We start from the raw sequence: 27255 nt of genomic DNA, 5'->3' as shown, positions 1-27255 counted from the left end.
CTTGAAATGCTTCACTTGGTAAATGTGACTAGTTGTGAAACCAAACAAAGCTTCAAACCTAGAATCACTAGTAAAATTTTCAGGTTATATCTAACAATAGATCACCTTTATCGCACACCCTTCAATCCTATGCCCAAACGGTTTCAAGTTTTCCATTTCTTAAACATGTGTTGGGGGAGAGTGAAGACAGATAATTGATTGTGGGACTAGGTTACTTAGGAAATAGGTATATTGACAATTTACTCTCCAATATCTCTAATTTTATTCTTAACACCTATTCTTTTTAAATCAAATTTCTATTTCCCTCTCTTCTCTCAATCCCATTTAGTTGACATTGGATTTTAATTCAAAAGTTTGGTGTATGAGATGTATGAAAAAAATATAACACCATCCTTGTTGTAGAGATCACTTTTAGTTTATGATTTATATATTCTCTTAACAAAAAATTGTTTCTAAGAAGAACTAATTTTGAAAAAGATTAAATGCTTCACTTGGTAAATGGAGTGATGGAGGTAGAAATATTTTATATATATATATATATATATATATATATATATATATATATATATAATTTTTAATTTTTATTTTTTTTACATTATTAAATGAATAAAGCAATTCCATTCTTTTAGTAGTATAGTACATTTTCTTAAAATAATTGATTAAATACAATACTTTTATATAAAGAATATTAAAATATATTAACAATTTTGAATTATGATATTGGAAAAATTATAAAAATAAATTTAAAATAAATTATTTTAAAAAATCAATATTGTATTGTGTTAACCATTTATAGAAATATATAACCACACATTAAAATAAATTATTTTAAAAAATCAATATTGTATTTTGTTAACCATTTATAGAAATATATAACCACACATTATAACTATATAATACATATTTCAAATGACAATTTTTAAACACTTAAATTATAATATATCATTAAAATTTATATACAATTAATTAATTTTTTGTTTGTTAACATACTCATGATTTAACATAAAAGATAAATTCAATTTTATCATTAAAATTTATATATAGATGAATTAATTTTTCATTGTTAACATAGGATCATATTTATAACATGAACTATAATGTTTTAAGTGAAAACATTTTACAAATTGCATACCTTCAACTAGTTTAAAAATTTCTTATCCTTTACGTGGGGTTCCTTTATTGGGTGTTCTCAATTGTGGCATCCCTTGAAGTTAAGCCAAGATTTATGCACAAGCAACAAATTTTAGCTATTTAATTAAATCGAGTTACGTAATTCAGTTTAGTTGGCAATCGAAATATAATGTTTCCCAAAGCACTAATTTATCATCTCCCTATATAATGAGCTCACATATAACATACTTTGGAAAAGTAAGTGGCCCATTATCCACACACCTTTTCTTTTCTTACAAAGAACAAACATCCCATTGTGTGATTAAGGGAATTATATTAAAGGACCATGAATCACATATCCACATACTTGCAATTCAAACACTTTGCATGTGTACTATTCACCTTGCACACACCATCATTACTAACCAATTTGCTTTACTAACCATTTCAAGTAGAGCATTTTCTTATATTTTACTTTGAAATTTTGCATACAAACATAGTTTAAAACTAGGAGGATTTAAGTACGTGACCCTAATCCTCATATCTTTTTTACTTTTTTTGCTCATTCTAATGCACACCACACTTAGCTTAACTAGGAAGAAATTAAGTGGCCCTAAATCCACCAAATTCTTTTACTTGTTTTGCTAACCAAAACCTTTATTTCATTCATTTATTTTTAGGACTAGTACTTGGTGATAGTAAAGAAAGAAAGTAGGCACTGCCTCCCTTGCCTCCTTGTGATGAACCTGTGGTGACATCTGGACCCTTTCTCAAAGCACTAAAGCTTCCATCTCCCTATATGCTCACATAGTATAATTAGGAAAGAAGTAACCCATCATCCACACATCTTTTTTACTTGTTTTACTAATTAGGAAAGAAGTAACCCATTATCCACACATCTTTTTTACTTGTTTTACTAATTAGGAAAGAAGTAACCCATCATCCACACATCTTTTTTACTTGTTTTACTAGCCAAAACATTTATTTCATTAATTTATTTTCGAGACCTAGACTTGGTGTTAGTAAATAAATAAAGTTGGCACTGCCTCCCTTACATCCTTGTGGAAAACCTGTGGTGGAATCTAGAGCCTTTCTCAAAGCGCTAAAGCTTCCATCTCCCTATATGCTCACATAGTGAAATTAGGAAAGAAGTAAGTGGCCCATCATCCACACATAATTTATTTTCTTGCATGGAACAAACATCACATAGTGTAATTAGGGGAATTGTAAAGGATCACCACATATCCACATCAATTCACACTTTGTATGCTTACAAGTTCAATTGCACAGATATTCACCCCACACACTAAGCTCTCTTAAACTTCGTATAAAGGGTATCATAATTCTAGAATCTTTGTACCTAATTTATTTGAGCTTATATTTTGTTGCACACCCTAAGTGAAGAAAACTATTTCTAAAAACAACCTTAACACGAACACACTAAATTCCCCATAGGGGCCACAAGATAATTTATAGTTCAGGCTAGGACCACTATGATAGGCATCACATAAATCATCATAGGTTTTTTTTCATATTGAAACATAGAAAGTTGTCTTTTAATGAGCTTGAAATATTGCATTATCCAGTGAAAAATCTGGTACATGTAAAGAAAGTTGTGAAGGGGGTTAAGGCTTAGGTGGTGGATTATCATGAACCTCCATGTTGTCTCCTCACACGTGGTAGGGGTCTTGGGTCTAAACCTGGCAACTAGATGCTGAGATTCATCCATTCCCACTGGATGCAGGTAACTTAGTGGCCAAAAATTAGGGCATATTTCCCTATATGTTGAGGTGCGAGAGAACTTAGACCTAAAGTGATCTTGGTTAGACTACTAGAACCATCACCATCTCTTTTAGCGCATAACCCTTGTACATTTGGCCAGTATAACCCTCTCCATACCTTGGTTAGTTTTTTGGTTGTTGGAAGCATCACCAATGACATTTATGACGTGGCCCCAATACCCCATTCTGAGATATTCACAGGGCCCAGTTAGTAAAACATAAGGACATTATGTCTTTTTAGGAATTTTTCTCATAGGAAAAACCTCACAAAACTTTTTTTGTTGGTTGTTTCACACATCAGAACTAAAGGGAAAATTAAACACTTATTTTTTTCTTTGTCTTATGTATGTGATTGATTTGGTGTTCCTAAATAAAATGTATGTCTTCAAGTGTGTTTACAGATGCAACAGTCTCAAGTGTTGTTGACTTCTTTTCTTTCTTGCCAACTGATTTCTTTCTTAGAACATAACGCTTGTCATTAGTTACATGTTTCATAGGGATTATATCATCTTCAAGTGCCTCCTACATATAATTCACATCATCGTGAAAATGATTTTACCTTTCATACATGTTGAGCGCTTTTACCTTTCATCATATTTTAAATCACCCTTTTTGTTGACACAGGGACCGATACTTTTACTAGTGCGCTCTTCTTCGACCCATCTTTCCCTAAGCTCGAAACCCTTTTCTTTTTCATGTTTCAACTTAGAAACCTTGGTCCATGTCGACTTCTGCTACCTAGCTGTCAAATCTCAACTTGTTTTTTATTTAACTTTTCCCTAGGGTTTGTGACTGAACCCTAGGGTTTCCAAATTGATTTTTATTGATTGAGGAGGAATGTTTTTTCCTTTCATTATATTTTGAATCACCCCTTTTGTTGCCAGAAGCGCCGATACTTTTACTTTCAACCCATATTTGATCCAAATTTAAACACGAACACAACAAATTACAAATATAATCATAAATATAGAGATGCAACAGAAATAACACTATCTTTCATTAAAATCAAATAATGAAATATGCTTACAAACAGAATGGAAATGAGACTGGCTTGGGTGATGGTAGATTATATCTGAGAAGAGATATGGAGGCTACATGCCTCTGAACTGAGTTATAATGAGGCTCAAGGGCCTTTCTATTATTGAACAATTAGAGAAAACCCTAAACAACCAAAACCCTAACCTGAGGAGATGTAACACCAAAAGTTTATGGGCCGGGTTGGGGTTAGTTGGGAAGCCAACTTCTCGGGTCGTAACGTGTTCATAATATCTATGTTTGACATGCATGATACCTCGTTAGAAAGATCTCTCCAAGGAATACAACTAAAAATGTGATTTCAATGAAATTTATTAGATAAATATTCCCAAAAAAACGTCGTTTAGGGCCTCAAAGTGGCTTCGGAAGTTCAAGACACGAAAAACTACCAAAAATAGTAAATTGTGCTACAATTAAGGAAACTGAAAAACTAGAAGAAACAATGGTAGGGGTGCACATGGAATAGGAGGTGGCCACCAATATCCACCTGGATCATTCCTCCCCCCTTAGGAAGCAATGGTCTCCATTGCATTGAGTTCCTCCATGAGATGAGGAAACTTTTATTGAACTTGGTCCCTAGTGAGCCATTTTCCTTGGTGCAGGAGTTGGACGACTTTGACAACTCGATACAGTTGGATCTTCTATTAGATTGTGTTATTGATCTGTGTGTTTATGATTTGATCAGTTGCAGCTTCTTCAATCTAGTCTGAATTTAACTCTGTTAGTGTGAGTTGTTCTGCAATGTCGGATGTGTCTAGTAATGGTGGAAAGTATGGCCGAAGGCAATCCACATTGAACACTGGATGCAAGCCAAGGAATGGGGGAATGTTGAGCTCAAAATAATTATCCCCACGACCTTGGTGATGGCGTATGACCCATATCGAAGCGGGCGAATCTTGCGGTGGGGCTCAGAGAGTCACTCCTTCTACAAATGTAGCCAAACTTTGTCGCCCACCTAGAACTTGTGTGGCACCCGATGCTGATCATGTTGTTGCTTCTAATTATCATTGACTTTGTCCAATATGTCATGGACCGATTAGCGGATGTGTTGAATGTGCTCAATGAAGCTATTTTCCTTGTTGGCTTCGGACTGGACATGAGCTGAATCTGCCCGAGTCGCTGCAAATGGTATGGCCACATCAATGGGACATAATGGTTGGAATCCCAAGCCCACCTGAAAAGGGCCATGGCCAGTCAAGCTGTGGAGAGCCCGATCGTAGCTATGCTAGAAATAGGGGAGGCTCTCATCCCATGTGCATGGATGCTTTAAGTTGTACATGTGTATAATGTGTACGATCATCTTGTTGACGACCTCTATCTGGCCATCATTTTGGGGATGGAAAGTTGTGGACTTAGTGAGCTTGGTGTCCAGCATTGACTAAAGATTGGACCAAATTGTACTGAGGAACCTACTGTCCTAATCTGAGATAATATATTGTGGCATCCCAAAGTGTACCCACACTCGTTCAAAGAAGAGTTTAGCAGTGGCTTCTGTTGTGATACTCTTCTTGCAGGCTACCATAATGGCCATCTTTAAGGATCTGTCAACGACCACAAAAACACAATCGTTGCCATGCTTAGTAGAAGGAAGGCCTGACATATAATCCATGGAGATGGATTCCCAAGGTCGACTAGGGGTAGGCAGCGGAGTATAGAGACCTTGCTTCTTGATGGTGGGTTTGGAAATGGTGCAGGAAGTGTAGGATCTGATGTACTTCCAGACATCCTGTTGAAGATTCGTCCAATAGAAATACTTTTGTAGTACTGCCACTGTTTTCTCGACCCTGAAATGCCCAACAACCCAACTGTAGTGCGCTTCCCAAATCATCTTCGCACGCTCGCTTGGAGGAACACAAAGGTATCCCAAGTGGCATAACAGAGCATCCTAGAGGTTAAAATACGGAACTTGTTGACCCTCCAAGAGCGTATGGTATGTGTGGCCGAATTCTGGGTCACTTTTGTAGAGAAGTGGCCAATTAGAAGTCTCGTACCCATAAGAGTTGAGCATGGTGGTTAACGCCATGATCAATGGTCGACTAAGGTAGTCTGCAACATTATTTTTGTTGCCCTTATTGTACTTTATATTCAAATGGAACCGTTGCAGGTATGTGGACCACTTTTGATGGCGATCATTCTACAACTTCCCTTGTGTCTGTATGAACTGCAAGGGTCGATGGTCTGTGTGGATGACTGTTTCCTTCCCCAAAATGTAATGCTTCCATTTTCGGCAAGCCTGCACAATGGAATAAATCTCTTTGTCATAAGTGGGATACTTTCGGACTATGTCTGAAAGTGTCTCACTGTGATATGCCACTGGATGCCCCTATTGAGTAAGGACTGCCCCAATAGCATAGTCAGAAGCATCTATCTCGATCTCAAATGGTTGTTGCAAGTATGGTAATGTGAGCACTGGTGCAGAACAGAGGCGATGTTTCAACTCTGTGAATGCCTTCTGTTAAGATTTAGGCCAAAATACTTTTGCTTTCACTCCTCCTTTGGTGAATTGACTCAAGGGCCAAGTGACATGAGATAACCCCAACATGAACCTGTTGTAGAAATTTGTTATGAAACCAACTCACAAAAAGATAGAAAATATAGATCAACACCTTAGAATTCAGCCTCTTCGAGGGGGAAACCTCCTTTACATTACACAAATGAACAATTCTTGGATGATACAAATGACTAAACCTCTCTTCTATATATAGGAGTCTAAGGGGTCACAATATAATCAAGCCAACGTAACAGTAATAACATAAGGGCACAACAATAACAATAGTGGGTTTCTATGGGGCACGCTAATAACAATATGGGGACAATAGGGGCACAATAATAACAATAAGGGCTACAATGACAATAGTAATGGGGGAATCACTAGTATTATATGGACCTAACATTCCCCTCTCCTTCCGAAAAGAGTTTTCCTCAATGCTTGAGTAGTTCTAGATGCTTCTGTATAAAATTCGCATCCTCCCATGTGGAATCTTCAGCGGATAAGTTCTTCCACTTGATGAGATACTCTGAAATTGATCGATTTCTTAGTTGTCGAGTTCTTGTTTCTGTGACTATTTTCGGTTCCAATATGATTTTTCCTTCCCCGTCCAGTGCTGACAATATTATTTGAACTGGGAGCTTGTCACCTATAACCTTCTTTAAACATGAAACATGGAAAACTGGGTGCACTCGAGAAGCTGCAGGAAGCTGCAATTTGAATGCCATAGTACCAATCTTTTGCAACACCTTGTATAGACCATAATACTTTGGTGATAATTTATTATCCTTCTTAGCTTTCTTGAGGGACATTTGTTTATATGGTTGTAGCCGTAGGAATACCCAGTCACCTACATCAAAACTTCTTTCGCTATGATGTTGATCTACCAGTTGTTTCATTCTATTCTGCGCCAACGTGAGGTTATCCTTTAAGAGTTGGAGAACTTGTTGTTGATGTTCGATGTGATGTTCAACTACTTGAACCTCAGAATTTTCTCTTAAATATGATGTGATGGATGGTGGATGATATCCATAAAGTGCCATAAATGGGGTCATTTTTGCTGCAATATGGAAGGAAGTGTTATACCACCATTCAGCCAGAGGTAACCATTTGACCCATTATGTCTGTTTATCAGATGCAAAGCAACGAAGATATCCTTCAAAACATTTGTTTACTATCTTAGTTTGCCCATCGGATTGAGGATGATAAGATGGGCTATGAGCTAACTAAGTACCGAGACAAGAAAATAATTTTGTCCAAAAATTTCCAGTGAAAATGGGATCTCTATCACTTACAATAATCTTTGGGTTTCCATGTAGCTTTTGAATTGTTTCCATAAATGTAGTAGAAACTGTACTGGCTTTAAATGGATGCGATAATGTACAAAAGTGTGCATACATGGTAAGTCTATCAACTACCACCATGATGACACTCTTTCCTTCGGACTTGGGTAAACCTGTGATAAAATCCATTAAAACCTCCTCCCAACATTGGCTTGGAATGGATAAAGGTTGTAATAGACCTAGGGTCTTAATTATTTCAACTTTATTTTGTTGGCAAACCAAACATTCCACCACAAACTTTTGAATATCCAATTTAAGGCCATCCCAAAAAAATTCCTTCTTAACCCTGTGGTAAGTTTTTAAGAATCATGAGTGCCCTCCTAAGGGAGAAGTGTGCAATTCCATAAGAATCTTTTGTTTGAGTTGGGAATTCTTACATAGGTATAAGCGATCTTTGTACCATAACGAATCATTTTTGCAGTTAAATGTATCATATGTACTGGGATCTTGTTGTAGCTTTTGAATGAGTGCCCACACTTCTTCTTCATTCTTCCATTCATCTCTTGCTTCATTTATCCAATCTAGTTGGATAATAGAAATGGCACACAACAATTCTTCCACATCCTCATCCTTTCTTGAGAGTGCATCTACCACAAAATTTTGCTTCCTTTTTGTAGATGATTTCAAAGTCATAACCCAACATCTTTGTGACCCATTTTTGTTGCTCTTCAAAGGATAATATTTGTTCTAAAAAGTATTTAAGACTATCACGATCCATTTTTACCTTGAAGTGTCTTCCCATTAGGTAGGGTCTCCATTTCTTAAGTGCATGTAGTATTGCCAACATTTCCTTCTCATAAATAGATTTTTGTAAATACTTTCCTTTGATTGGACTACTTTCGAAAGCAATGGGTCTTTCATCTTGCATTAAAACAACACCAATTCCATTTCCTGAAGCATCACATTCCACAATAAAGGTTTTTGTGAAGTCCGGCGTAGCTAAGACCGGTGCTTGGCACATTGACTCTTTAAGATGTTTGAAGGCCTTTGTTATTTCTGGAGTCCATGAAAATGCATCTTTCTTCAATAATGTTGGTAGAGGTCCTACTATTCTCCCATAATTCTTAACAAACTTGCGATAATACCATGTCAACTCGAGAAATCCTCGGAGACGTTTTATGGATGTGTGGATTTTTCATTCCTTAATGGATTTAATTTTGCTAGGGTCTACCTTAACATCTTCATGAGATACAATATGACCTAGATATTCCACCTCTTGTACTCCAAAGAAACATTTGGAGCTTTTTGCATATAATTGTTTCTCCTCCAATAGTTTGAGGAACCTGTCAACATGTTGAACATGATCCTTCCAAGACTTGCTGTAGATTAGTATATCATCAAAAAATACTAACACAAATTTTCTAAGGGTTTGAAAATGGAATTCATCAAACCTTGAAATGTAGAAGGTGCATTGGTAAGGCCAAAAGGCATGACCAAAAATTCATAATGACCCTCATGAGTTAAAAATGTTGTTTTCAGAATGTCTTCAGTCTTCATTCTGATTTGATGATATCCTGAACGAAGATCCAACTTAGTGAAGTAAATTGATCCATGCAATTCATCCAATAATTCATCAATGACAGGAATGGTAAATTTATCTTTAATAGTGATCTTGTTGAGCTCCCTATAATTTGGACACATGCGCCATGATCCATCCTTCTTGTGCACCAATACTACTGGAGCAGAGAAAGAACTTTGATTAGGTTGAATTATACCAGCCTCTAGCATTTTTGCAACCATACATTCAATTTCACTCTTTTGGGCATAGGGATATCTGTATGGCTTGATGTTTGAAGGAACACTTCCTGGAATCAAATGAATAGCATGATCATGATCACGAATAGGTGGGAGGCCTTTGGGAGTCTCAAATACCTTGGAATGATTGTCCAAGACTTTTTGGAGATCTGGAGAAATAGATGATTTTGATGTGGGAACCTCTAGCAAACATAATTGTGCAATTACGCCTCGTTGTTCCTTCTTTTGAAGCTTTGTCATACCGTTAGAGATGATTATCTTTCCCGGTTTCCCTGCAATACCCCTTAATTCAACTTCCTTTATTTCCGCACAAAATTTCATGAAAAGTTCTTGAAAATTAAAAGCTATTGTACCCAAGGATTGTAGTCATTGGACTCCTAATACAACATCAGCACCACCCATTGGAATGGAAATCATTGGGCTATTCAATACATATTCTCCCATGGATAGCTTGATATTATGGCACTTTCCAGAGAAATTTATGGTTCCTCCACTTGCAACCATCACTTGACACTCTGGTGTTGGATATAGGAAGCAATTCAATTCCTTGGTTATCTTACAATGAATAAAATTATGGGTACTTCCCGAATCAATCAACACTATTACCTTTTTCTTCTTGATATGTCCTTCTATCTTGATAGTTTGAGGAGTGGTAATTCCAGCCAATGCATTACAAGATATGGTCGGACTCATTTCTTCTTTATCTAGGGTTTGTTCCTGGAGTATATCCTCTTCTTTTGACATTTCTTTTTCCTTTTCTTCCTCCTCTTCACAATATATGTAGAATAATTTCTTCTGAGCACACTTATGACCTTTAGTGTATTTTCTATCACAATTGTAACAAAGCCCTTTTCTCTTTTTTCTTCTAATTGTTGTGGTGTCAACCTTGTAGGTTGTGGAAGGCTAGGGCAACAACACTTCCATCTTTATACTTGTGAGTGGTAGGATTCCTGGTTTCCATAATTTTGATTTCCATTTTTCTTGCTAACATGAATGCCTTCTCCAATGAATCAGGTTCCCAAAGGCGAACCTCATGTTGGATATTATCCTTTAAAGTCCATATGAACACATTAATTCTATGCTTCTCTGGAATATCTTCTACCCTTATGTTCAATTTTTGGAAGTCCTCAATGTGCTCCATCATTGAACTCTTTTTTGTGAGATTTATCAATTGGCTAAAAAAGGTGCTAACTTTTGTATCCTCATAATGTGTTATCATTTCTTCCATAAAAATTGCCCAAGTGACAATTTTTTTATGAGATAAAAGCCATCGATACCATGCAAACTGATTTCGTTCCAAATATAAAGTTGCGATACGTACCTTTTGTGTGTTTTGCACATTATGGAGATCGAAAAATTGCTCCATCTGTAGTATCCATGTTCTGGGATCCTTTCCATCAAACTTCCTCATATCGATTTTTGGAACATGGTGGGTCTTCAATCCAACATTAGAGTCTATGAAATCATGATTAACATTTCTTTTGTTCTCATAATGAGTTTCCTTTACTACCCTTTCACCATTAGTAACCATTTCTTGTAGCAACTTATTCAAATTTATCTTCAATTATTCCATCTTAGCATCCATGCCATTCATCTTAGCTTCCATGCCATCCATCTTAGCTTCCACACCATCCATCTTAACTTGCATGCCATTCATATTAGCTTCCACGCCATTCATCTTGGCTTCAGTTACCTTTTGTGAGAGTGAAATTTGTTGTACTTGGTCTTGTAATTTTGATATATCATGTTGCATTTCTTCCTCTTCTTCACGAATCATGCTAGATTTTTTAAGTTGCTTACTAGGTGTTTCCATTTTCTTTCTTTGAGGCATAAATTAATGCTAATAATTCTTCACTATTCCCTTTGAATTCCTTCAAAGTAATTTTTCAAACTAATCTTATGCAAAATTTTAAAAAACTACACACTTTTTTTTTTGTAAGAGCTCGATATTGAATCTATTGTATCTTTGTAATTGCAGGTCTTGAATATCTAAAATTACATCTTGTAGTAGCGCTTTGAGTCCTCTTTCTAACCCTGCAAGTCTGATCAAGATTGGATTCTCCAAGGAAGAGTTATGCCAAATATTCCACAATGACCTGATTATAGACTAGTTCAGTAGAGCGAACTTGTATGAAGTGCCACGTGTCACTGTTTCAACCTTAGTACTTGAAACTAATATACAGAAAAAGTTACAGGCCATCCTCTTTCTAAAACCTCTCACGCAATCTAAATCTTAGAACAAAAGCTATGATGATTTTCCCCAGGTCACCTGTTTGGAATGTAATTCAGGAGTTTGCAAAAATCCTAAATTCCTCAGGTCATATCTCCGAAAATATAGCGAGACAATCTCTGAAATTCGGACCCGAAGTTCAGAACGATTTTGGCTCAAATGGGTTTTTGTTTTAGCTTCTGCAACATCGCAGAAAAAAAGTTATAGTGAAAATGACACGATGACCTGTTTGGAGTAGTGAAACCCTAGAATCCAAAGCTCAGATACCAAATGTTATGAAACCAACTCATAAAAATAAAGAAAAGATAGATCAATGCCTTATAATTCAGCCTCTTCGAGGGGGTAACCTCCTTTACATTACACAAATGAACAATTCTTGGATGATACAAATGACTAAACCTCCTTTCTATATATAGGAGTCTAATGGGTCACAATATAACCAAGCCGACATAACATTAATAACATAAGGGCACAACAATAACAATAGTGGGTTTCTATGGGGCACACTAATAAAATTATGGGGACAATAGGGGCACAATAATAACAATAAGGGATACAATGACAATAGTAATGGGGAAATCAATAGTATTATAGGGACCTAACAAAATTGGCAAGACCCATAAAGCTGCGGAGCTCCGTAAGAGTGGTTGGGGCTGGCTAATCCCAAATGACTTGGGTCTTGGCTGGATCCACATGCACCCCCTGTTCATCAATAATGTATCTTAGATACTGAACCTGGGTCATGCCAAAAGTGAATTTCTCCAAATTGGCACACAACTTGTGTTGTCGCAGTGTTTGGAGAACCTGTCGGATGTGGTGAAGGTGCTCTTCCTAACACTGGCTAAAGATCAGGATGTCATCCAAGTATACCACTACAAATGAGTTGGTGAATGGCCACAAGATGTCATCCATAAGCCTCCTGAAGGTTGCAGGAGCATTCGTCAACCCGAAAGGCATAACCAACCATTCGAAAAGGCCCTCTTTGGCTTTAAAGGTAGTCTTCCACACATCAGAGGGTTCGATTGGTACCTGGTGATATCGGGACTTCAAGTCGATCTTGCTGAAATACTTTTCCCTCTTTAGTTGGTCCAGAAGGTCATCAATCCACAGGATTAGGTACCTATTCCAGACAGTGATCTTGTTTAGCACCCGATAGTGAATACAGAGTCTCCAAGTCCCATCCTTCTTCTGTACCAACACGATTGGGCTCCCACAGGGCGATGAACTTTGCCGAATGTGACCTTTCTGCAGAAGCTCCTAAATTTTCCTCTTGACTTCATCATTCTCCAGAATGGAGCACCGATAGAATGGTCCATTAGGTAACGACGCATGTGGGGTCAGATTGATGGGGTGCTTGACCTGACAGTGCAGAGGCACCCTTGCGGGGGAGGTGAAGATGTCTTTGTACTCCTCCACGACCTTGTCTATATACTGTTGTCGTGTAGAGGGTGCCTGTCTAGAGGTCGTGGCCATCATCTTCTTCTTTCCTTGAGGGCATATCATCAGGAAAACAAATTTCCCAGTTTTTGAAATGAGCTTACTACATTGTTTTGCAATAACCAGAGAGATGGTGGTAGGCGGTGCTACCTCCGGTATCCTGTACAACTTATTTCCCAATGTAACAATAACAGTGCGAGGCCTTGACTCATACACAACATGTCGATTCCAAAAGTATGGTTGGCCTAATAATACATCACAAACATCAATGGGAGTAATGTCACATAATACCTCATCCATGAAGGGCTTGATGCTGTATGGAAGGCGACATTGTTGGCTCACGCGCAGATCTCGTCCTTGGTGAAGCCACTCGATGGTGTATGGTTGTGGGTGTGTTGTGGTCAGTAAACCCAACCACTTCACAACCTCTGCTGCAATGAGGTTCTTTTGGCTCCTGCTGTCGAAAATGAACTGTAGCGGGGAACCCTTTACCCATATCTGGGAGTGGAAGAGATGCTCCTCCTCCTCTGGATCTTTGGGTTCCTCCTTCTAGATCTTTGTGGTGGTGACGGTGGCGTTGGGATTTGCATCAATAATCAACTTCCCTTTGTCACTCACCTTGTTGGGTTCTGACTTAGAGTCAGAACATGCATCTGATTCAGAAGCCTTCAGTTCGGGCACTAGTGACTGCTTGGTTTGACTCTCACTTGTGTTGTGGGTGGAGCTTGGAACTCACACCACTTTCCCGTGTCGTTCTTCAGCTTCAAAGTGTTGTCCTTTTCTTGTGGCCTTTGCGGGTTGTCTTGGGACATCCCGCCTTGGCTTTGTCCATTGTTCTACGGTTTGGGGTCACCTTACCCTTGCTTCAGATTCAAAGATCCAAAGTCTCACTTCTTCTGTTAAACTTCTGCTCAATCTTGACGACATATCGGTATGCCATGCCAAGCAAGGAGATGTCCAAGAACTCCATCTCATCCTAGATGTATCTATGTAGGCAGCCACATTACTCGAGCAGCAAATGTTTCTCAGAATCCTTGATACCAGTGTGAAGGGTATGAAAAACATTGGTAAACTCTAACACATCTTGGTCCCTTCCCTGCTGCATTGTGGTCCACTTTATGTATTTTTCCTCGTAGCTCTTGACAGGGTAGTATTGATCCTTGATGGTGTCCCGAAATGAATTCCAAGTGGGAGCGGCTGAAAACAGTGAGGTTATACTTTCATCCTTCTGCTCACAATAGTTTTCCCACCAATCCTTGACGTGGGGGGAAACTTTGAGAAGAGCAAAAGTAATCTTTTCTCAGCTGGAAAAATCATGAACATAAAAATATCCTTCTAGTAGATTCAACCATTTATCTACTATGTATGCATCTATTTGGCCCTCAAATATGGGAATGTTAAAGTTTACTTGTACCTTAAAAGGTGTGGAGCCTCCAGAGTGGCTGTTGGATGTGGATGTGCCGCCGATGGGCAACCATTGAAGGATCTGGGCAAAGTTATCCATCATCGTGTTCCTTTGTTTCTCGAGGGCCTCCTCGAGCAATATTTTGATAGGATCTCCTAATCCCTCATCTTTCTTTTCTTGCCCCATGGGAGGCGTTCGGATTTCCGAGGCTGGTCTTGCAAAGGTTCGATCAGTTCAAGCCCTAACTCCTTATATCCAGACCTCGTTGGGGACATACATAGAAAAACAGAGTAAGAGCAGACCGCTCTGATACCACTGATCCAAAATTAAACAGGAACACAAAAAATTATATATATAACCATAAATACAGAGTTGTAGCAGAAATAACAATATCTTTCATTAATATCAAATAATGAAATATGCTTACAAACATAATGGAAATGGGACTAGCTCGGGCGATCGTAGCTTATCTCTGAGAAGAGATGTGGCGGCTACATGCCTCTGAACTGAGTTACAATGAGGTTCAAGGGCCTTTTTATTATTGAACAATAAGAGAAACCCTAAACAACCAAAACCCTAACCCGAGGAGATGTAACACCAAAATTTTATGGGCCCCGTTGGGGTTAGTTGGGTAGCTAACTTCCCGGGGTCGTAATTGGGTCATATTATCTCCATTTGACGTGCATGATACCTTGTTGAAAATATCTCTCTGAGGAATACAACTAAAAATGTATTCTAATTTAAATTGCTTGGAGGAATATTGCCAAAAAAATGTCGTTTAGGGCCTCAAAACGGCTCCGGAAGTTCAGGACTCGAAAAACTGCCAAAAATAGTACACTGTGCTACAATTAAAGAAACTAAAAAACTGAAAAAAATAATGGTGGGGGTCCACGTGGAATAGGTGGGTGGCCACCAATATCCACCTGGATCAATCTTTCCCTAAGCTCGAAACCCTTTTCTTTTCATGTTTCAACTTAGAATCCTTGGTCCATGCTAACTTCTGCTACTTAGCTTCCAAGTCTCAACTTTTTTTCATTTAACTTTTTCCTAGGGTTTTTGACTAGAACATTAGGGTTTCCAGATTGTTTTTTATTGACTCAGGAGGAATGATTTTTCCTTTCATCATATTCTGAATCACCCTTATTTTTGTACTGGTGCACTCTTCTTCAAACCATATTTCCCTGAGCTCAGAACCCTTTTATTTTCATGTTTCTACTTAGAACCATTGGTCCATGTCAACTTCCGCTACCTATCTACCAAGTCTCAACTTGTTTTTCATTTAAAGTTTCCCTAGAGTTTGTGACTAGAACCTTAGGGTTTCCAAATTGATTTTTATTGACTATGGAGGAATGCTTTTACCTTTCATCATATTCTGGATCACCATTTTCGTTGAAACAAGGACCAACACTTTTACTAGTGCACTCTTCTTCGACCCATCTTTCCCTGAGCTCAAAACCATTTTCTTTCCATGTTTCAACTTAAAACCCTTGTTCCATGTCAACTTCTTCTACCTAGATGCCTACTATCAAATCATATCATGACCTTCCACCTATGGTGATTTCTTATATAAGCATGTGTAGATCTACTATTCACTTGTCTTATGCTGATGATTCACTTGAATTACAAGTATATTTTGTATTCCACTATGTAGCGATGGAAATTGAGTAGCCACATGAGGAAGAATATGTTTCCTATCAAGTTGATCAACTAGATGATGATCAAGATGTGCCCTATGGAGTTGATCAACCACTAAGGAATAACATGTTCCCTATCAAGCTGATCAACTTCCACTAGGAGAACAATATGTGCGATATCAAGCTAATCAACCACTCGAGGAATAATATTTTCCCTATCGAGCTAATTAATCAGGAGAAGAACGAGTTGTTTCCTCTCAAGTTGATAGGATAACAGGGAATTGCAGTGGTTTGGAAAGGGGTGGAAGGTTTGCAGAAAATTTGGATGCAAGCACAATAGAGGACCTTGGGAAACCTATCCATGCTCGCACTATTAAAGAACATGTCAATAAAATAATTCAACAATATTTTGAGAAACATTCGTTTGTTGCACAAGATAAGATATTATATAGGTTGATCAAACATAAGAAACTAAAACATGCCACAATTATTTTGGGTGTCCAAGATGCTAAAATCAAGAAGAGTGTCATTGAAAATATATCAAAGGGTAATTACAACTGATATTGTTGCACCAAGAACATCAAGACAACAAAAGTTGGCAACAATGTCAAAATTGCTCCATGTCTAAATAAAAAAATTGCACAAGCATACCAAATTTAGGGTTCGAATAAATGAAAATGATGAATCTTCTTGTTGGGCTCTTATCACCAAGAAACCCTACCAAGATAGGCTTACATAAGGAATCAAAGCACTTGTGGTAGAGTTTTGGGAGAGTCATTCCCATGTTATTCTTGATAGAACACATGTCGAATGGCATCACATAGCTAAAGGGGAATATTTGAATCATGATAAGCAAGTTGTATAAATGAAAAAAGTTGCATTGTTCGAGGAATGTCAAGAAAGAAATCACCATGTGAAGATATCCATAAGGATGTTTTCGAAATTGAAACCATGGTTTATTAGGCCTAATACAATTCGTGACACATGTTGTTTCCGATATCATGTTGAATTTTAGCTTCATTATGACACTTTCCAGGAATTTTACAAGAAGAATTTTCATGACGACTTGTGCAAAAGGGAGTTAGAAGAGTTGTTTTACAAGAAAATATATAGGTGGGAGAAGATGCACTAAATGTGGCAATTTGGCATTATTCCATAGGAACTTTCTTATTGATTCCAACTAGTTTGGGATGTTAGATGTCACCATCACATGGAAGTGATATGAGTATGCCGTGGAAAATCAACCATCTTCTTCAACTCTGGTGCCTAGGAGGATCAACTATGTTGAGGATGAGGTTCCTATTTCACAATTCGTAAGTTTTCACTAATGTAAGCTCATGTTGAACCCAATGTTGATCATATTATTATTTGATGGTGTCTGCCTTTCAAAAAATATCACAAAATTTTTATTGAACATGCTGATCTATTCAACAAATATTGCTACTTTGTCTACCTTATTTTAAGGATGGGAGGAATTTTTCACATGTTGATGCAACAAGCATATCTAAATTGATTGGGGTTAGCGGGTAACACTAGGCACAACATAAAAGGTTTGTGGTTAATAGAGATGTGATAAGTGCTAATGTAGTTGTGTTGAACAAAAGGAACAATTTGATGCATGTACCTAAATTCTTTGTGTTGTACATTTTGAGGATGTGTACAATCATAATATTGGATAGCTTTTTTATTCATTGGTTTAAGGATGGAAGGTCATCAAATTGGTCAATTTTTTGTCCATCATGGACCAAAGCTTGGACCAAGAGATGCTCATGAACTTGTTGAATATATTAGTGTGTCATGGGATCTTTAGCAAGTAGAGGTACCTATACTTCACTACCATTGTATTCCTCATGTTGAAATTCCCCACTACTCGACTAAAATGTGCCTCTCAAATCATCTTGTCACGTTAGCCTAAATTAACACAAAAAATGCCCATGTTGCATATAAGTCCACACTAGAGGTAACAATATGATGCTTGTTTCCCTATTACCAATGTTTGTTATGTAGCATAGAAGTTAGATCATTGCATATATATTTGGTCACTTTAAAATAGTATATCCACAATGATTGAGAATTGTGATAAATTTCACAATCCAAGGTTCGTTGAGGTAGCTTGTAACTTGATTAGTACTTGCCTAATTACGCTTGATGTCTAGATGGAACTATTGAAGCTATGTGGATCACTATAATAAAGGCAACTCTAAAACTTGCCCTAAATTGGCATAAATTGTAAAGGCTTGCGGTTACTGTGGATATCTAGGGTAATTATGAACTATGTTGGGAGGGTATCACTATAATATGCCATTAGATGTCATGATGTGTGAAGACTACAATAACAACATAATTTGAAGATTTCAAATGATTGATGTAGATTTTATAGAACGAGGACTTGTGGCATGCATAGGTGATGCTTTAGCTCCTTAATTTTTTTATTGTTACTTTGCGAAATAAAATTGACCTTGGCTCCACCCCTAGTCACCTATCTCAAGGAACACATAATACAAGAGAACAACAAATTTACAGTACAAGTTGGGAAGCTTGGGAAGTCACAAAACTCCAAATTATCGTATTGGGATTTAAAAATATCGAATGACATGGAAGTTGGTTGGATCAAAATGCACACTATGCTTATCCATTGTGCCTTAGATATTGAGTTTTTGCATGTTAAGTGTACACTTCTCTAGGTTGGCATTTAGCATGCATTGGCACAAGGTGTTGAATATATGTTGAATGTGCTTCATATTCTCTTCCTAAATTTAATTTAAGAGTGACCACACAAGAATTAGAGATTGTTCACAAAATATCATTCGTCATCCTCATGGATGTTGTTAGTGCATTAGCAAAGACCAAAGGAAATATGACCCACTTAAGGAGATCTTCCTTCGACCTAAAGGTTGTCTTCCACACACTACTTGGCTCAATTACCACTAGGTGATAGCCTAACTTGAGGTCAATCTTATTAAAAGACTTGGCACCTTTTATTGATCAAGTAAATCATCAATCTAAGGGATTAGATGTTGGTTCTCAACTCTAACTTTATTCAAGATTATGTGGTCAAAAAATTAGTCACCACATCTGGTCATTGTTCTGAACCAACATGATAGGGCTCACGTAGAGTAAGGAGGTTGGTCAAATGTTACTCTTCTATGTCAACTCTTGAATTTGGTGTTTGACTTCCTCATTTTCTATGGGAGAGGGTTTGTATATAAGGCCATTGGTATAAAGATATTCATTGTCAAATCAAATTCTTGCTTCATTGATGTCTCTATATTTTCCTCCATATGAGCTACCTATCTTTGTTGCTAATGCAACCCACTTACCTGCACTGAGTTTTTTTCTCAAGTTTTACTTCAACCTTTAACCTCACGCTTGGCCTTCCTCAATCAACACTAATTGTGGCAAGGCACATGACCTTAGTGAAAATTTTCTAGCTACTTTGGACCTCTCATCTTTTATTTTACTTGGGCGTTGTTTACCAAGGTGTCAATTTTGCACAAATGGCCAAAAATCGTCAGAATCTAGCCTCTTTTTTTCAAAAAATCTGACAATAAGAGTGTTTGAATAATGTTTTTAAAGGTGGAAATGGATTCAACGCCATCAACAATCCTTGTGGCACCCAAAATCTTGAAGATTGACATATGTAACCCGGATTTCCAAAAATAAGAGTGTTTGAATCATGTTTTTTATGGTGGAAATGGATTCAATACTATCAAAAACCCTTGTGGCACCAAAAAATAAGAGTGTTTGAATCATGTTTTCTATGGTGGAAATGGATTCAATACCATCAAAAACCCTTGTGGAACCCAAAAATAAGAGTGTTTGAATGATGTTTTTTATGGTGGAAATGGATTCAATACCATCAAAAACCCTTGTGGCAATCAAAATTTTGAAGATTGACAGTTGTAACCTAGATTTTCAAAAATAAGAGTGTTTGAATGATGTTTTTTTTATGGTGGAAACAGGTTAAATACCACAAAAACCCCTATGGCACCCAAAAATAAGAGTGTTTGAATCATGTTTTTTATGGTCGAAATGGATTCAATATCATCAAAAACCCTTGTAGCGCCCAAATCTTGAAGATTGACCGTTGTAACCCGGATTTCCAAAAATAAGAGTGTTTGAATCATGTTTTTTTATGGTGGAAATGGATTCAATACCATCAAAAACCCTTGTGGCACCCAAAAATAAGAGTGTTTAAATCATGTTTTTAATGGTGGAAATGGATTCAATATCATCAAAAACCCTTGCAGCACTCAAAATCTTGAAGATTGACAGTTGTAACCTAGATTTCCAAAAATAAGAGTGTTTGAATGATGTTTTTTTATGGTGGAAATGGATTCAATACCGTCAAAAACCCCTGTGGCACCCAAAAATAAGAGTGTTTGAATCATGTTTTTTATGGTGGAAATGGATTCAATATCATCAAAAACCCTTGTGGCACTCAAAATCTTGAAGATTGACTGTTGTAACCCGGATTTCCAAAAATAAGAGTGTTTGAATAATGTTTTTTATGGTGGAAATGGATTCAATCCATAAAAAACCCTTGTGGCACCCAAAAATAAGAGTGTTTGAATTATGTGTTCTATGGTGGAAATGGATTCAATACCATAAAAAACCCTTGTGGCACCCAAAAACTTGAGGATTGACCACTGTAACCCAGATTTCCAAAAATTAACGCCAAATTTTCTCAAAAAGTGCCAGAATTTCCATTATTTTTTTGGCAAAAACAATGCCTTGTTAGAATACATCGTTTACTTGACTCTATTGTTTGATTCCACGAGTTCGAAACCTCAACCTCACCATAACTAACGAGACCTTATTTATCGAAATTTAACACATTCATTCCTTAAGCTATCTTTAACCTCATAGATGAAATTCCTCCCTCCATGATCCCCTTATCGTCCACCAGACTAACTCTGGGCCCTCTCAAGAGACCAACTCCTTCCTCCTTTGCGCACTACCTATACCCCATTGCTTAGCATGCGTCCCTAAATCAACGATCAAAATATCCCAGCAAAGATCGATGACAAGTATATGTTGTGGGGGCCTTATGGAGATTAATTACGTGATGGTTCAATGGCCCGAGACTCCAACGTGCAACTAGATCAGTCTGTTTATCTGGGCTTCCATAGTAGTTTAAGGAATGGTTTCAATTTCGACTTCTCCAACGAACTGAATGCCCATTTAATCAAACTCAATACATAGACTCTTGCCCATTTGCATAGGGCATCAATCCATATTCTGAATGGGTAATTAAACACGCAGAAGATAACTAAAAAGTTGCATGTTAGTTTATATAGCAATATATTTACGCAAAATTTATAGAGCCAATAGCGGGCTTGGCTGTCTCTTTGAGCTCAATCTAGAGCTATTTTTTCTCTAATCAAACCCAGTAGCTCTCTCTTTCGCTTGGGCCTCTGCTCAAGGCTTTGAACTCAACTCAAAATGATATGCAAGTCTCCTCGGTGGTGCACTCTTACTATTTGATAGGGTGCTCACTATATTCTTACTATCTGACATTGTGGTTGCTATATTGATACCAGACTAGCGAAATCACCTACATAGATACAACACTTCCAAGAGCCTAACCCTAACAACACTTAAGTTAAACTGTGCAAAACTAACAACGGAAGATGGCATCTCATTACAAGTTAAATCCACATTTAATGTTTTATTGGTTCGAAAAAATGGAATCAAATAAACCAGTCTAGATCCATTTTAACTCAGAATCTTCTAAGTATTAAGATATATAAAATCTCTTTCCACTCTAAAAAAGATTTGCATCTCAATAAATTTAATCCTCCTTTTGGGTGCTTGATACATTTGAAATTAAGATAGATCTAAACTAGTTTTATTATTAATTTTATCTATTTTATTTTTATTTTAGTTTATGTAATTTGACCAATCAAAATGTATTATTGATAATTATAATTATTAATTTATTTTATTTTAATTTTAGGTCAAAATGTTTACGATACATTACAAATTTCCTGTTCCAAAAAAATTAAAAAAAATTAAAATAAAATAATATAGTTATAAAATATTTGATTTTGTAATGAGTTATGATTTTTGAACATGTGGTATTGATAAGAAACCAACCTTATTTTAAAAATGAATATCGATGATTAAAAAACTTGTTATAGTAAATTTATTGTATGTACTAAATTTTTATATGTTTATTAATTAAATTTAATTATGGTTAAAAAATCATTATTTACATTTTTAAATCTATTTAAAATTTTTTGCTATTATATTTAATTTAAATAATATTATAAAACAAATGCAAAAAAATTATTAAAAAATAGTGACATTATCCCTAAATATCTCCTCTACTAAACTTAAACTGTAGAACTGTACTAAACTTAAACTGTAGAACTGTAGCGCACCTCTCAGCATAATAAATCAATCTTTCCCTTTAGAATTGCTAATTCCTTTTTCATGTACATTTGCATCCACAGGGAAGCCAAAGCGGGGACTCTGCCACGAATGAGAAACATGTATATGGAAAACAATAAAGTACATTTCGGAATTAGACCTGTCTGCGCTGAGAAACAGATGGATGAAATTCTGCCTACTTATACAATCTAGTTTGAATTCGATTTTAGATTCAAAGGGATCTCTGTTTCAAAAGTATTTGCATTGTAAAAATCTTTCGGTGCAAATAAGCACAACATTATTGACGAATTCTGTACAATTAGATAACTGAATAGAAGGATATCAGTGTTCAAATGCAGTTAATTATAATTCTACAGAATTCTAATCTCTCAAACAATTCCCTTGCAGTGCCTTGAAGCTGATGGAAAAAAACAGATCGATGGACTCTTGGTGATTAAAAATGGCATTTCTTGTATTATTAATTGTCCCAAAAACTTCCCGCACCCTTTTCCTCTATAAGTGAGACGGGCTTTTGTGGGCTGCCTTTGGTTTTCTTTCTTTGTCTGCCTTTAACTTCAGATGGTTTCTTGTCATGGACTAGTCCATTATTTTGCCTCTTCCTGATGGTTGGTTTGACAACAGTTGTGACCGACAAACCCTGAGGCACTGTTGAAGGTGGCATCATCCTCGTAGTTGAAGGCAGTAATCCAGTCTGAACATATCGACATCAAAGAATGAAACAGTTATCATTACATTTCAGTCAACAGAAATAAAAGTTGTGTTAAATAGATAGATAAATATGTTTGCATGTAGTCTTACCATTTCAGGTGAGGTACAAGCATTTGATGATGAAAATAGCTGCAGCCCAGTCAATTCATGTCTTGCAGACCTGTCTTCAATAGGCAGTCCTTCAGTTGATTCTTTAGGTTCTCCGGAAATATTAGGAGTTTCAACACCACATTCTACCACTGGAGCTGCTTTGATTTTCTTATTCCAGCTGTCTTTAACATTAGATGGCTTCTGAGCACCAACAAGTTCATTATCTTCAAGAGGTCTCTTTTTGTTAGTTGGTTCAACACGTGTGACGAATGACCAAGGAGGTCCTATGGAACCTCTCATTACCCTCATAGCTAATGGCTGTAGTCCAGTCTAAACATCAACATAAGAGACCAAACAAGTTAGCATCCTATTCCATTACATAAAAATATTTCCATTATGCATCATTGCATGAAATCTTACCATTACAGGCATGGTACAGTTATCTGTTGGCAGCGATGGCTGCATGCCAGTCAATTCATATCTTGCAGGTTCATCATCAATAGCCAGTGCTTCAGTTAATTCTTTGGGTCTTATGGGAATAGAAATGTTTTTAGCAGCAAATTCTGGTACTGATGGATCTGCTTTGACTTTCCTATTTTTACCATCTTTAACTTTAGATGGCTTCTGAGGACCAGTTACTCCATTGTTTGCAAGACGTCTCCTCTTGTTGGCTGGTTCAACAGCAGGTGTGATCAATGTACTATGATGCACTTTGAAACCTGACATTGTCTGCATACCTGAAGGCTGTAGTCCAGTCTGCCCATATCCACATAAGAGCATAAAACAGTTAAATCACATTCCAGTCAACAGAATTAAATGATGTGTTGAAAAATTAGATAAATATGTTTGCTTGAAGTCTAACCATTTTAGGTGCAGCGCAGTCATCTGTTGACAACGATGGTTGCATCCCAATCAATTCATGTCTTGCAGACTGGTCTTCAATAGCCAGTTCTTCAGTTGGTCGTTTGGGTCGTTTGGAAATGGAAATGATTTTAGCACTTGATTCTGGGGATACCAACGGATCTACTTTGACTTTCTCATTTTGGCTGTCTACAACAGCAGGTGTGAAAAATGAACCTTGAGGCACTTTGAAACATGGGATTATCCTCACAGGTGTAGGCTGTAGTCCATTCTACACATATAAAGATAAGAGAACAAAACAGTTAGCATCACATCCCAGTCAACAGAATTAATAGTTGCATGAACAATTAGATAAATATGTTTTCATGAAATCTGACCATTTCAGGCAAGGAACAATCACTTGTCGAAGATAACATTTGCATCCCAGGTAATTCATGTCTTGCAGACTTGTCTCCAATAGCCGGTACTTCAATTGGTCTATTGGGTCCTCTGGAAATGGTAATGCTTTTAGCACTGTATTCTGGGGATGTCAATAGATCTGCTTTGATTTTCCTATTTTGGCCATTTTTAACTTTGGATGGCTTCTGAGCACGAACAAACCCATTTTTTTCAAGGTCTCCCTTCTTTTTAGCTAGTTCATTAACAGATGTGACAAATGAACTATGAGGCACTGCAACAGCTGGCATGATCCTCATTGGTGAAGGCTGTGGTCCAGTCTAAAAATCATGATGAGAGAATCTATTATCATCACATTCCAATCCATGGAAATAAAGGCTGTGTCAAACGATTAGAAAAATATGTTTAAATTAAGTCTTACCATTTCAGGGGAGGTACAGTGATCTGTTGACACAAATGGCAATGCGTGTAGCCCAGTCAATTCACGCCTTGCAGGCTCATCTTCAATAGCCAACACTTCCGATGGTTCTTTGGGTCTTCTGTAAACTGAATGAACATGAGCTCCAGATTTTGGGAATACCAATGGATGTGTTGTTTCCTTGTGATCCTTTTCTGTAAACATTTTGTATTTGTGCCGCAAAAATCTGGAATTCAAGCATCATTTATCATTTGATTAGGAAACAATTGAAAATCCTTAAATCAATTGTCAAAAGCAACATCTGTGAAAGGTGAAAGAGTTTCACAAACAAAAGAAAACTTTGATTAAGTGTTGAAAAACATGATGTTCAAAGAGAATACTCAAGAAACTTTTATATTATACATCCAAGAAAAATTCAGGACAGAGGATATACAAAACTGTTATAAGTTGCATATAGTATAGTTGACTTTAATTTCATGTTATTTCACAAAAGTATAAACTATATGAACACAATATTATAATTTACACTCCACCTAATATATTCGCAACATCATAACCTACAGTTTTCACTGTAGGTTAAGTTTATGCACAGTGAAAACTGAACATTACAGCTACATCACAAGTTTTTTGAACTTAAGCTACAAATGCTAAGGGCATAAACTTAACCATTAGCCACCTGCATTCTGGTTGTTTTTGCGGTCTAGATCTGGCCTGGGGGCATGGATTGACTACTTATGAATATTTGATTTTCAGTCCATATCCTTATAGTGGTCCCAATGCCATGTGACAAGCATTGAATCACACTATGCTGAAGAATACAACAGAGACACCCAAATGTGGATTGACGGGTTTGGGTAGCAAAAGCTCATCAATCCACCACTGCATACATGCACATGCATTGCATATAATGGTCACAACTACTAGGGGCAAAATTAAATCACAATCACAATCTCCTAAAAGATCCGCCACAGTTACTCAAACAAAAGGGGTTTGGCAAGGAGAGCAATGATAAAGAAGCTCGTTAGTCCATTTCTCCTTGCAATCCTTAGATGTACAGGGTGATGGTAAAACCTAAAAGACTAAAAACCTATATACTCCAAAGCATAATGCTGCAAAATGAAAGTAAAATTCAATTTGCATTCAACACCTTCCATAGACTGGAACACCATGACACCAACGGAAACCATAATTTCTGAAACTATAACAATTTTCAGTCACATAAAAAAATCTTTCCTGGGATCGTCTGTCACAGCAATAGAGAAACCACCCAAAAAAACATGCTTGTAACCCATATCGATTGATGTCCTGCACGATATCAATTGACACCTCTCCTTTAACAATAGTAAAAAACACGCCAAGAATACCATCAAAGAAAACGACCCACAAACCTGACTTCTGCCTGCAACCACTTCTTCTTATCCTTGCTTGCCATCGATTTTTCTCTCAGTACCCTAACATCCTGAAACACATTGAAAAGACAAAAAAACAAACAAGTCACAAAATATTGATTAAATCCAAAACATAAATCACTTATGGCTGGTTTAGCTCTGGGAGATTTGGGTTTTAGAGCGACACAATTATTTAAATCCAAAATAAGCATACCTTTTGGAGCTGCACATAATCTTCTTTTAAAAAAGCATGCTTCATTTCCATTTTCTTCATCTCTTCTACACTTCTCATGCTGCCAATCTTACTCATGTGAGAATAATGATAATACCCAACCGGTAATTGGGCACTCATGAAGGCAGGGAGAACCTTGAACTGGATTGTTGCTGCCTTCTGAGAGCACCGGGCTCACAAGTTACGCCGACCAGAAGTATAAGAAAGCACAAGCTTGAATAAGACGGGGAAATTAAAACGGATACCAGAAAAGCAGTTATGAGACTCCTTCAATTATACAATCCTAGCATCCCATGGAGGGTTTTTATGTCTGCACCCATTGGCATTTGGTGCAGTCGGCCGAAGAAACCAGGGAATATGAACATGGGTGGTTTCACCTTAGTGGTTATCGGATTATGTGTAAGCTTCGTGACTTCAATTATGGAAGGAAGGAGCCGAAGGATTGCAAGAACCCATGTTCCTCGGCAGGGATTAATTGCTGGAGCGAGGATCAATTTCGGGATTCGCACCTTCAATGACCTGGGCAGCTGGTGCGCGTGGGGATGCAT

The 27255-nt window shown here is 37.1% G+C and overlaps 1 protein-coding gene across 1 annotated transcript; it reads right to left on the bottom strand.

Annotated features, from left to right (window-relative positions):
- Positions 1–22660: 22660 nt before the first annotated feature.
- On the bottom strand, positions 22661–26533 carry LOC149140242 (uncharacterized). The gene is made up of 7 exons (XM_089447670.1): positions 26476–26533; positions 25091–25313; positions 24651–24989; positions 24275–24544; positions 23833–24168; positions 23413–23742; positions 22661–23305 (listed from the first exon to the last, which is right to left on the bottom strand). Exons 1-7 carry the CDS (start codon positions 26517–26519, stop codon positions 23072–23074), a joined length of 1776 nt encoding a protein of 591 aa, XP_089303796.1. The 5' UTR covers positions 26520–26533; the 3' UTR covers positions 22661–23071.
- Positions 26534–27255: the final 722 nt, after the last annotated feature.

Source organism: Pinus tabuliformis, chromosome X, assembly GCF_031772625.1.
Source record: "Pinus tabuliformis cultivar Carrire ecotype Pingquan chromosome X, CPIR1, whole genome shotgun sequence".
NCBI classification, from domain to species: domain Eukaryota; kingdom Viridiplantae; phylum Streptophyta; class Pinopsida; order Pinales; family Pinaceae; genus Pinus; species Pinus tabuliformis.
This window is presented reverse-complemented; position numbering and strand designations above follow the sequence as displayed.